The sequence below is a fragment of the Hoplias malabaricus genome, chromosome 16 (assembly GCF_029633855.1).
Source record: "Hoplias malabaricus isolate fHopMal1 chromosome 16, fHopMal1.hap1, whole genome shotgun sequence".
Taxonomy (NCBI): domain Eukaryota; kingdom Metazoa; phylum Chordata; class Actinopteri; order Characiformes; family Erythrinidae; genus Hoplias; species Hoplias malabaricus.
Window position 1 is genome coordinate 16,890,587 of NC_089815.1, and position 12,415 is coordinate 16,903,001.

Sequence of the window (12,415 nt, forward strand, 5' to 3'; positions counted from 1 at the left end):
GGGTTTGAACATCATCTTCAATGTGGCACTGGCTCTTCTGAAGGTAATGCAGCACTCAGTTCTTTTGGAACGCAGCATTATAGAAAGGCTCAGTGTGAAAAAATCTTCACGTACTGGAGCTCAAAATGTTTTCAGGGTGTCAACATATTTTACATTAAAGATCTAGCCATCAAAGGGCACCAAACTGCAAAATTTAGTATTGTCTTTTTCAGGGGTGGGAGTGGGGGATATTGGGGGACAGAATTAGATGTGCTAGTGTGCAAATATTAATATGGATCAGGAAGATTTAAATTTATAGTTGTTTATGGCAAACATGCATCAAAAAGTGATGATCATGGATGTTTTTTTTTCCTTGTTTCTAAAGCATGTCTATTATTATTAGGGCACTAAGTTGATGGGGTGTTCCTTTCTAGCCCAAGAGGAACATATTTTTTGTTCTACATATATAAAATGCCAAATACAAGGTTGTTCCTCTCATTTGTCTTGTGAAAGAAAAGAGCTTGGTGCAAACAGTCTTAACATTCTCAGCACTTTTGACAGAAGATGAGAGTGGGTTTATTTTTCTAGCTTTCAAAAAAGAGTCAAAAGAAATCTCTTTGGTCTCATGGTTGCTGAGCGACCGAAGTGCTTTGGTGAGTAAGCGTGGCTTTTTGTCAAAGTGACCTCGACAGAGCTATGCAGTGACTAGCAATTCAAAGAGCTTCTGAGGATGGCATAGTGCATTTTCCATATAAAATATCCTCGCTCTCTTATTTCTGGAACACAGTAATTGCTCTGTGTCTTGACTCATTCAGTAAAAAGAAGCATTTCTGCATATGGCAGTCTGATCCAGAATCTCTATGCTTTTTAGTGCCCTATTGGCCTCTCAGATTGGGATTCTATTTACTTTGAGATCAAGACTATTATTCTGATTTTGCGGATGATGGTGTTGTGTTGATTTTCATATGGAATAGCCCTACTGTTTATTTCGGGGGGGGGGGGGTTCTCTTGACTGATTTGGTGAAAAGAGGTGTCTGTGTACATGGCATGCTGATGCATAAGTGTTCTATGGCTTTCTCTCAACTCTCAGATCATGAGTTTTATTCCATTATAACGAGGGTGGCAGTGATTTATGGTGCTGATGTTGAAACACTGAACTTGTGTCTCCCTCTGCTGTTTGGGAAGGGCACAGCAGCATTAAGATTATTTATAATCATTCAGTGCAGCAATATAACACTCACTTGTAGTGTTTGCATTAGCAAAATTCTAAATTTCAAAAAGCTGTTATTGACTGGGCTTTTGACATTTCTCTGGAAATATTTAGTAAATTAAACTCCTCTCTAAGCAATGTTGCTATCTACTATATTTAGCAATTCTGCATTGTTTAAACACAAATATTTACACATTTCATTAATCGCAATTTCTGAAAAAGGTGTTTATTATTTATAAACTTAGTGTTCCAAATATGAGCATGATTTTGACTACAGAAAGGCAACACAGCTTCAGAGATCTGTAATTGTAATGCTGATAATATAACATTATTTACAAATACATTTATTCGTACAATACAATTATTTTAAGTTAAAGTCTTGTATATAGAACATCCTTGGAATTATTAACAAGTTGTTTATAACGCAGAAACTATTCCCGTACCTTCAGCAAGAATGGGATGAGCTAAACATGGCAAAATTTTTCTAAGGTTTATTTAATTTGTGTAGTTTGTTACATTTTGTACATTTTCTTTTTTTTTTCGGTCTAGTTTTTTCTTATTTCCTCTATATTTGTAATTGGTGTCTTGGACATTTCCGTTAGAAGTTACAGTGTGCTTTCAGAGAAGCACTGCAGCAAAGAGGCACCAGATGAAGTAGCCTGGACAGTACTGATATATGAGTGAATGTTGTGGGTTTATTGTCTTGTAGCTGAAATATGCAATTCTGGGTCATTACCCCAGTAAACCCATTAGTGTTGAGATGATTACAAATAAAGCTTTACTAACGATATCACCTTAGGAGTTTCATTAGGAGATTCACAATTTCTTCAGTGCTTTTGCTTGTCTTCCACAATTTGGCAAATGCGTATAAATGTATAAGTCTTATTGCTGTATAGTAGCATGTGTTAAGATTTTTATGTGGGGAAATTTAAAGGGTTAAATCCATGCTGATTAATAATACTTTCTCATCAGCACATATTCATTCATTCATTATCTGTAACCGCTTATCCAGTTCAGGTTCGTGGTGGGTCCAGAGCCTACCTGGAATCATTGGGTGCAAGGCAGGAATACGCCCTGGAGGGGGCGCCAGTCCTTCACAGGGCAACACAGACACACACATTCACTCACACCTACGGACAATGTTGAGTCGCCAATCCACCTACAAACGTGTGTTTTTGGACTGTGGGAAAACCAGAGCACCCGGAGGAAACCCACGCGGACACGGGGACACCAACTCCTCACAGACAGTCACCCAGAGCAGGAATCGAATCCACAACCTCCAGGTTCCTGGAGCTGTGTGACTGCGACACTATCTGCTGCGCCACCATGCTGCCCCTACCTGCTGTGCCACCATGCCGCCCAGCAAATATTCAGTAACAACCTATTTACATGAGAGAAGTAGCTTGTGTGGGCTTAACGGGAATGTCTACAATTGTGGGGAAACGCAGTTCTAAGGTCTTTGCTATTTAAGGTGGAACGGTGCGTTTGAGGAAAAAACAAAACGACTGTTTTTTGCTAATGGCTGAAGTTTAACTTGTTTGTTTTATTCATTCTTTGATTTACCAAAGAAACTCATTTGTAACTTGTAGTGTTTAGTTTTATAGCACTTGTAGCCGTCTTCTGAATTTGGAGACATTTCCATCTTAAGTGGTCCGAAACAGCAAAAATTAGTCAATGTTACCCACCTATGGAGCAGCAATAGAGCAATATCCTCATCTCAGTTCATGCTTTTCAACACCAGGAGTTCTCTCTATTGTCTAAAAATAATTCCAGAGAGTGAAAGACTAGCATACCAGACCAAGACGGTTTGGTTTTTTACTCATTTACTGATGCTGGCTTTGTAAACACGTTAGACCACTTGAGCAGGCAAACAGATTGGAGAGCTAGCAAATGTTGAGGAAACATCATCTGAATTTTAGAAAAAGTGTTTTTGATTACAATCATGAACTTTGCCTTTAATTGACAATAGAGAGCAGAACCTTTATCAAAGATTCCACCAGTTATTCTGTGCTGAAAGCATTTCCTTTTGGTTTAAATTGCTCTTAGAATGTAGCAATCCATGTTTTATAGTTGCAACATGGCAATTTCTTATAAGAGCTGGGTTTTTTTCCCCCCAAATTTATTTCATTAACCCTTCCCCTGTTTTAATTCCACACCTGTTCTCAGTGTCAATATGATGTTTGGTTTATCTACAAAGCAGTGTAGAGAGAAATGCTCAGGGGCTGTTAATCACTAGAATTGTATGTTGAACACACACAAACACTGTTATTACATTATTTCCTGTTGAGAAATGGATTCCCCTGTTGTTCCTCACTAATTACTACACACCACACAACACACAGAATGCCCTCTACTTTTCAGTGAAACAGTCTGCTGGTGAATCTGTTTTCTCAGACTGTTATTGTGAACTACTCTGTTAACAAGGGTTTTACAAATCTAAAATATTTGACATAAATTGACATAATGGTAGAGCAAACTAATTGTGATTTCATGGTCCTTTGTCTTGTACCTTTTTGATGTGTGCAGCCTCAATGTGATTTATGTTATAGTCTTGAAAATACAGGAGCCTGGGTTGATCTTTTTTCCCTTATTTGAATTTATTGATGTTGAAAAGGCAAATGTGCAATATCAGCTAGACATATTGAGGGCATGGGTGATAAAGTGAGAATCCAAGTGAGGATGAGGGAGGGAGTGAGAAAGAGGAGGGGTGATCTAGGGGGTTGCACTGCCTCATTCTCATTGGCTAGTTATTACGGCATTCTCCCTGGAGGCAACTCGCCACCCCCCTCCTTCTCTCACTACCCCTCTCTCCTGCATGCTCTGTTTTTTCACATGCCCTCTCCAACCCGTGTACCCATCTTCAGTAATACAGCATCCGCTAGCATTTAGCATTAGCAATAACACATTTCTCAGTCATGTCTACTGTCCACTTTCCGAGCCAGTCCGCTTGTGGAGTCGTCCCGAGGCCCCTCCTCTCCTCGCCTCTTCCTCCTCCTCTTCCTCCTCCTCCCCTCCACCAGCCCATAGCCTTTTCTAGCATCGACAGTGTTTCCGTTCTTGCTCTCTTTCTCACTCTCTCCCTCTCTCTCTCTCTCTCTCTCTGTCACACACGCTCTGTTTTCTCCAATGCTCGTCAGCTTTCTACACCATCTTTTCTGAGCTGCAAAATGGAGCAGGGCGGGCATCGCAGCCGAACATGAACCAGGCCTTGATTCCCACCGGCTGATGAGAATCAGCAGGGACATCCAGCCAGTCTAGACCAGGCCTACATCCCACTTTTTGTGGTTTTGAATGGACATTTTTTTTCTTTTTTTAAAATCCCGTTTAACCAGTGGTTCGGTCCACTGTAAGTAATTGCAGCTGGATAGGAGTAGAGGCTGGCTGCTAGATGCTGGATCCTGGAAGTGATCTTACACTCATGGACTTGGGATTAGGAGTGGAACGACCAAGCTGGACCCCTTGCACCTCCATGTGTGTTTCACTTTCCTTTCCCAGCAGTCATTGCTTGATGAGCTGTGAAATCAGGACAAGGTCTTCGCCCTTTCATGTCATCTCTGACAGGCTTCTGAACTTCGTCTGTTAGCTTTATCCTACCGTGCATAAATGTTCCAATCCCAGCCTGTTATTTCTTGCTCTCAATCTTGAATCCGGCACTCCAGCGAAGTGAAGAAGCGTCTACTTACTACATTTGTCATGGACTTGCTTTATGGTTTTATTTTTTGACATCTTCCCCACCTATTCTACTTAAGCCTGGTTAATTTCCTTATGCATGAAGCTCGTAGCTCTCGCTGAAGCTCATGGATCAATTTAAAGCTGTCACATTCTGAAGAGGAGGCAAGCATGGAAGACGTGTTGCCACTCAGCTGTATCACCGCAACCACGCGCCTGTCCCAGTGTCTGTTGCCAGGCAACAGATTGCTACACTGAACATCTGAACATTGGAAAAAGGAGGTGGCCTTTATACTAGGAAGTGGCTTCTGATGCTGAAGCTTTAGTCCATCATTATGTTGAACAGGACTATCAGAGACTGATGGAAGTCGATTGCTTAGATGTGAGTTTATCTGTTACAATGTGGTCAGAAGACTGACAGTAGGCGTGGTCTGGCCATGACTTGCTAATTAAGACTTTTTTTTTCCATCACATGGAGTGCACCCATCCTAGTCTCAGCATGCCTATGTGACCCCTATTGTCTTTGCTTCATCTCAAGTGTGTGAACATTGAAATCTGCCATTTTCAAGAAATTACGTGTCATCTCTAGACTTCATCGTGGCTGAAATTAAGCCTGCCCTGGAGCCTCCCTGGGAGGATGAAGATGGGAAATCTGGGGATACTCAGGAGAGCCCACCACTTCTCACCCCAGAGGGGGAGCTGCCATTCTCAGATAGGGAGCTGCCCTTGTCTCCGCCACTGTCACCTATTCCTCCAGCAGTGCGGGCACTGGAAGAGGGAGGATCAGCAGGGGAGGAGAGGGCAGCACAAGGCTCAGACTACACTGAGAGGGTCATGACCCTACTGGGCATGGGCCACCGACTCTTTGTACCTCGGCTGCTGGCGGTGAGGGATGGCTAATGCTGAAGGTTTTTGAGTATCCATGGCTACAGAATTGGGGCAAGCAGCTCTGGTCTTGGAATGTTTTGTTTATGGCATAAAGTGGATATACATGTAATCAGTGTTTTAAAATGGCCGAACTTCAAAATGATCTTAATTGAATGTTAACAGACCTTTGTAAAAACATAATTATGCATTATTACCAACTGATTAATTTGTAACTGATTCATCAGGTTGAACAGTTTATCTCTGCATGCTTATGCTCCAAGAAATCTGGCTCTGACATCCAAAGGCTTTTGGGGCCTTGATTAATTTATTTAGTTGTTTTAGATTAGACCTGGAACTAAACTGTAGGAATGCAAATCTAGAGGACCAGAGATGGACATGTTTTCTATAGGGCTGCTATAACATGTTCAGCTCAGCATTTGAAGATCTAACACTGCTCATCGTTGAGGCCTAGATAAATTCTGCATTAAGTATGTTAAATGACATATGCATGTACATTTTGTGGTAAGGTGGATCTCCAGTAGGATTCTAGTTTTAAGAACTTTGAAACACTTTCGTAGACATAATATTTTGCTGTTAAGTAAAAATGCTTTGCTGAAATGCACATAATCTCCATATGGTGGTGCTAAACTTTAGTTTTTTCTTATGATGTAATTTGGTCAAACTTTTTTACTGGACATGCAAAATGTGTTCATTCAGTCTGTAAACAAATTATTAATAAACTAAATTAATAAACTGAAATTCCAAAGGCAAAATATAATCTGAGCAGTTGTCCAGTAAAACAAATTAGCTGATTTATTATTTATGTGTAACTTTGGTTTGACTCAGATAAATAAATGCTGTTCTTTCTGTCTGAACACAGACATCTAAGGAAGACCTGCTCCAGGCAGACTTTGAGGGCGCTCTGAAGTTTTTCCGTGTCCAACTCCCTAAACGTTACAGGTCTGCAGAAAACGCTCGGAAACTCATGGAGCAAGCCTGCAACATTAAGGTAAGCATCAGATTCTAACTGACCATAAAAATGTTCTGCTTATTGCTGCTAACAGCAAGTAACCCAAGGTCACTGACCTCCTTATCTTAAGTTACAAAGCCTGTGGTCCTTTAGGTGCTTATTTTTCAGCCACTTTTATGCAATGTTTTCTGAGTCATGTACTTGTGGGTCTCATAATTTACTATTCAGCCCATGCTATCAAGATCTCAGATGTGAGTGTAGATTAGCAGCGTTCTGAATGGCCTCCATGACTAAAATCATTTGCTGGGATTAGTGCTGCTTGGGCTGGTAGACTTAGACTTGAATAGAATAATAAAGTGCACCAGCACTGTTTGACACATTGGGAAAATGTCATTCGGAATTGCAACCCTGATGGATGAAATTTTGTAAATGCACTGAACTAATCCTCTGCCTTTAATTACGTTTTATAATATATCGTCTTGCTTGTTACAAGTCTGCTTGAACAAAGCTTATTGTTAAACAGAGCCCTATCTCTCTATGCACTATAATTCAAACCATCAGTTATACACCTGGCTCTAATATTTAAATGCTTATGAAGGATCTAACATGTAAATGCTATTAATTAAATGCTTATGAAGACATTTGATTGAGAAACTGTGGCAGATTAAGGTTGGAATTAAGGTGTGTAGGATGAAGAATATCCTGATGCTGAAAATGTTGCTTTTGAAACAACCAAAGATCCTACAATATCAGCTTACTAAGCATGGACAACTTGGCTTCAGCCTGGATTATTACTGATGGTTAGACTACAAAAGTGGATTAATGTAGTATAAGTAATTCTAATCAGCATGTTAACTTTAAAAGTTTTTCTAAATGTGCAGCGCTGTCAAAGGTTTAAAAAAAAAAACCCTGTTGACTGTTAATAAAAGTATAATCTTAAAATTATGCAGCTAACGTCATGACACCAGCGACTACTGATTACAGTTTATTTTTATGAAGCTTCTACTTTTAAATATATAATAACCAAAAAATTGTTGGTGCCATTTGGCGGCTTGTTTATTTGAAGTGTTTTCCAGCTAAGCCTAGTAATACTGTCCAAATGCAGATTTTCCCTTTCAATGTTTTTGTCCCATTGCAACACTGAAACAGTCATTTTGAAACAGTAAAAGAACAGCAGGATATTGACGCTTGCTTCTGATGTCATGCTTGTAACGTTTGCAGTGGGTGAGAACAGATTTCTGCTCATAAGCCCTGATTACCTGGAGCTAGCACAAGCTGCTGTGAAGAAATGCACAAAGTGCAGTGAAGTTTCTGTGAAAGGTGTTGCATGCACCTCGCTATTGAATACACTCAGCTTTAACTGATTCTTTGGTAATTACAGTATCAGATGTGTCTTAAAAGATTGCATCATAAATGTTACAAAATATTTCAGCCTGTTGATTTTTTTGGTTTGTCTCTGTCTGTAAATTTTGCTAACTGCCTCACACAGCATTTTAGCATGACATAAGATACAGTATCTCCAAAACCGAAAAATCAGTTTGTATTTAAAAGCATTTGTTGGTATGCTCATCATGAAACTTTTGACGATAATGTACGAGTTTGCTTTCTGCAAGAAGCATATTGGGGTGATATGGCTTCTATTGATTCATTGATATTAACAAAAATAAAATAATGGTACCTTAGACCTAGTGCACAAGCTTCTGGAAAATAATTTCATTTGGAATAATATAGTCTTCCATCTAACTCAATTTACTCCCTGTCCAAATCATCTCCAATTCTCTCATTGCTCAAAGCTCTATACAGCTGACCTCCACTCATTCTTTCTCATTTAAAACCCTATTTTCTCTGTCTCTCTCTCGCTCTTGCTCTCTCTCTTTCCTTTCAGTCCTCTATTTCTGATGCTTTGTCACTCACTCTCTCATTTTCTCAGTGTCACTATCTGCAGGATTTCCTGTGTTCTGTGTTGCTCAACATTCACTAGCAGCAGTTATGTTTGTGGAAATGTCTTTCTAATCTGATAAAATGGAGAATTTGTGGACAATTGGTGTGTTTTTAAACGTCTATGATGTGCAAATGTTTGGAGTTCTAAAGACTTATAGATTTTCCCAGATGCCAATATGTCCGCTTATCTCAGAGCAGCCTTAACAGTGTAATCCTATTCATTCCTGTTCAAAAGATCTGAACTATTTCAGCAATCTTTCTCTGAGAAGAGAAGCTTCAAGTATGGGGTGCCTTTTGTGTCACCAAATTTTTCTGTTCAATATTAGGTTCCTATTTCATATTTAATATGGTCTTAAGCATTACTTTGACGAAACTGCACATTAAATAAAATCCACTTTTAAGTCTACTTCAGTGCCCCTCCCACCTATTTATGCCAAAGTGATAAGGAGTGTGTTAGCTTTGACTGACACAATGAAGGGTGGCCAGTCAGATCAGAATTTATTTACGTGTCACATTTAAAAGCACAGGAAATACTTTAAATAACTGTTTTTAAACTTCAAGGTGCCCATAAGCAGACATAAACTATGTACTCATTTTAGAGACAGCGTTCTCAGATAGTTTAATGTGTAAAATCAGCTTTCCTATGCATCTGGTGTTACACAAATGGTTTGATACTTTATTCAACATTGCTTCTGAAATGAGAGGTATAATGTCTCCATTTGCTGCAGTTACAGGTTCTGCTCTTATGGGAAGGCTTTGTTGACTAGTTATTGGAACATTTGCTGTGAGAATTTGATTGAATTAAACTACTGATGTTTAGGATCCTCAATGCTACATCAACTCCTTAAACTGCAGTCATACTAGACTGAAGTCAGTTGAAGTTTGCAAGCTAAATCTCACTCATTTACCAATTTCATAACTCAGACATTCGGTGCAAATATATTTAATGAGTGAACCTTTGCTCCAAGTTCTAGTTTGGTGAACATTTACATGTATATTTGTACCCCAAAACAATAGTGCTGCTGTTTTGGCAACACATTTGCTTCACACTTGATTACCCACCAACCCCGCCGAGGATCTGCACAGTAGAGTATGCAATGGCTATTCGTTGATGCCCTACTTGACACAACCCTTCAATTCCACTCAGTGGCTAGGCAGCAGATACAGGGAGAACACACTAAACTCCGGAGACTTTGACACGTGACACAAGACTCTAATGACCACACCTTACTTAACACTCCTTATTCTATTGTGCACCTGGGTGTGAACATTTTTATTACAGCTCTCTCCTTTTCTGTCTGTCTCTCTTTACACTCTCCTTCCCTTATCTCTCTGTTTTTCATTCTCTCTCTCTCTCTCTCTCTCCCTCCCTCTCTCTCCCTCTCCCTCTGTTGCTTTTTTCCCTGTCACACGTTGTGTTCTTAAGGGGTGTGTCCATTTTTCTTAACCAAATTAGTGACAGAGGTGTGTACACCTTTCTTTTGTTAGTTTTTTGGCTTGCAGTCATTAATCGAAAGGAATGCCAGCGAACTACACTACCGTATTTTTTATTATGAAAAAGGTAACTGAAATCCTAATTGGAAAGCGATCACATGCAAACACTGGACCATGGACCTGAAGTTGAGGATGGTCTCTGACCACTGACATTGGATTAAACACATTCAGCATTGTTGTTGCTGTTACCTTTGTTGTGATCTTGTACACTTGAATGGGTGTGTGTGTGTGTGTGTGTGTGTGTGTGTGTGTGTGTGTGTGTGTGTTCTTGTGGAACAGAATCACTCGTTCGTTTTTTTCATCACATTATTTAGGGCAGGTTTGCAAGGTGCTAGGCTTCTCTGAAGTGAGTGGTTGTAAGTAGTTGGCTGAAAGGAGAAGATGAGCCAGGAGAAAGTTTGAAAGACTCTAATTGATCTTCGTATCTTGAGGTGTCACTGTGCTGATTTATTTATTTATTTATTATTATTAAGCTTTGCTTTGTTTTCAGACACTATTTTTACCACGTTTGTTTCTTTTTTTAGCATTCGTGTCAGAACGTATCACTTTGTGCTTTAGTTGTTGGTAATTTGCCTGTAAACGTGCATCTCAAGTGTAAGATACTAAGACAGGAGAAGGGGCGCTTGGTGGTATGTGCAGGAAGTTTTGTACCATATCTTTATATCAGAGCTGTTTTTGCACGGGTTACACACACACACACACACACACACACACACACACACACACACACACACAGAGTCCCTCCCCAGGGGCTGTACAAAGATTATTAGAAGACCACCCTCCAACCATGAGTGGAACCTTTCCACTCAAACTGAGACCAGACTGAATCAGTCATTTCTCTTTGAAATTTCCGGGCATATTTATTAAAAAAAAAAAAAAAAAAAAAAAAAAGATCATCTTGTTGGCTAATCAGCTTACACTGCTCAGGAATTTCTCTGGCATTTGCTTGCTCGAGCAGCCATCTGACTCCACTCCGGATTAAGAAAAGAATTTGAATTTCACAGCCTCTGTACTACAGCGTCAAAGTGGAGAGATGTTTGTGTGGAAAAGAGAAATACACTAAAGAAAAGAAGGATACAGCCTTCACGTAACATCATCAGTCCTTGGTGGAGCACTGGGGCTGTTTAAGCACAAGAAGGGAGACTAAATGACTGGCTTGTTTGAACTGGTATCTATTACTGGTCAGTGAAATCAGAAGAGGATTAAGACAGAGTAAAACATTTTGGAAACCTTTTGTTTTCTGTTTGTGTCTGTGTACATGTGTATTGAAAGGCAGAATCAGAAACACTGAGTCACTGCAGACTGTCTGACAGAGGCTACTTTCTCCCTTTGTCCCTCCCTGATTCTTGCTCATATTTCGTTCTCCTTATCTCACTAATTACTCTTTCTGTTTCTAACCCCTCCTCTTTCATTTACTCTGCCATATCTTTCCTTCTTTCTGACTCCCCCGTTCTCCTGCTCCTATTTTTCTTCATTGCTCTTGTCACCTTTTTGCCCGTCTCCTCCTTTTTTGTTTTTCCATTTCTCTCTCTCTCTCTCTCCCTCATCCTCATTCTATCTCTCCCCCTCTTAAACTCTTCCTATTGTTGCCATTTCTCTCTCCTTTTTTCCATCTCCCAATCCAACACTGTTTCTTTTGCTGTCTCTCTGGTGGGAATCAGTCATCACTGTGACTGAACTTTATCCATGGAGTGAGAGATGAATGTGAGCCCTGTGTAAACGGAACCAGGAAGAGCACTATTATCTAAGACTGGAAAGAGAGCGGAAAAGAAAGGGGGCGTTTGTGTGTGTTTACTGGAGGATATCACAGGCAGATGATCTCCTGCTCGACTTTCAGAGACGGCTGCCTACCTGAGGAGGTAGAGAGAGAGAAAGAGAGGGAGAGGCAGGAGGCATCCACCTTCACGTGAAAGTGTGTGTCCCCTTGTCCCTCCCTTAAGGGGCGGAGTCTGTTACTGTTGGAGGAAGTGTCAGGCTTGTCAGAGAGAACTGTTCTGTCCTCCCTCTCGCTACCCCCTCCCTCTCTCACACACACACACACTATTGCACTTCTATCGTCCTGGCACACGTGTGCTCTCTCTCTCTTACTCTCTGTCTCTCTCACTCTCTCTTCCCTTAATACACACACATACACTCACACATACACACACTGGCAAGATGATGGAGGAAGTATCTATTACGGTGGCCTATGATGCCCATGTTATCAACCAGATCAGTGAAGAGGACATCTTTGCAAGTCTGGTTGCAGACTCCAGGCCCAAACCAGCGGTAGGTACACAAATTGA

At 40.4% G+C, this 12,415-nt stretch overlaps 1 protein-coding gene across 6 annotated transcripts in view; it reads left to right on the forward strand.

Moving 5' to 3' along the window:
• Positions 1-12,415, forward strand: part of rabgap1l (RAB GTPase activating protein 1-like) — a 111,247-nt gene that overhangs the window by 84,360 nt on the left and 14,472 nt on the right. For 3 of the 6 annotated variants that reach the window (XM_066646986.1, XM_066646987.1, XM_066646988.1), the window contains exons 18-19: positions 2-43; positions 6,606-6,734. In XM_066646986.1, coding sequence (XP_066503083.1) covers positions 2-43; positions 6,606-6,734 — 171 coding nt within the window. Of the gene's footprint in view, position 1; positions 44-5,561; positions 5,744-6,605; positions 6,735-12,057; positions 12,399-12,415 lie in introns of those variants that run through there. The other 3 variants (XM_066646989.1, XM_066646991.1, XM_066646990.1) reach the window with 3 other exon arrangements.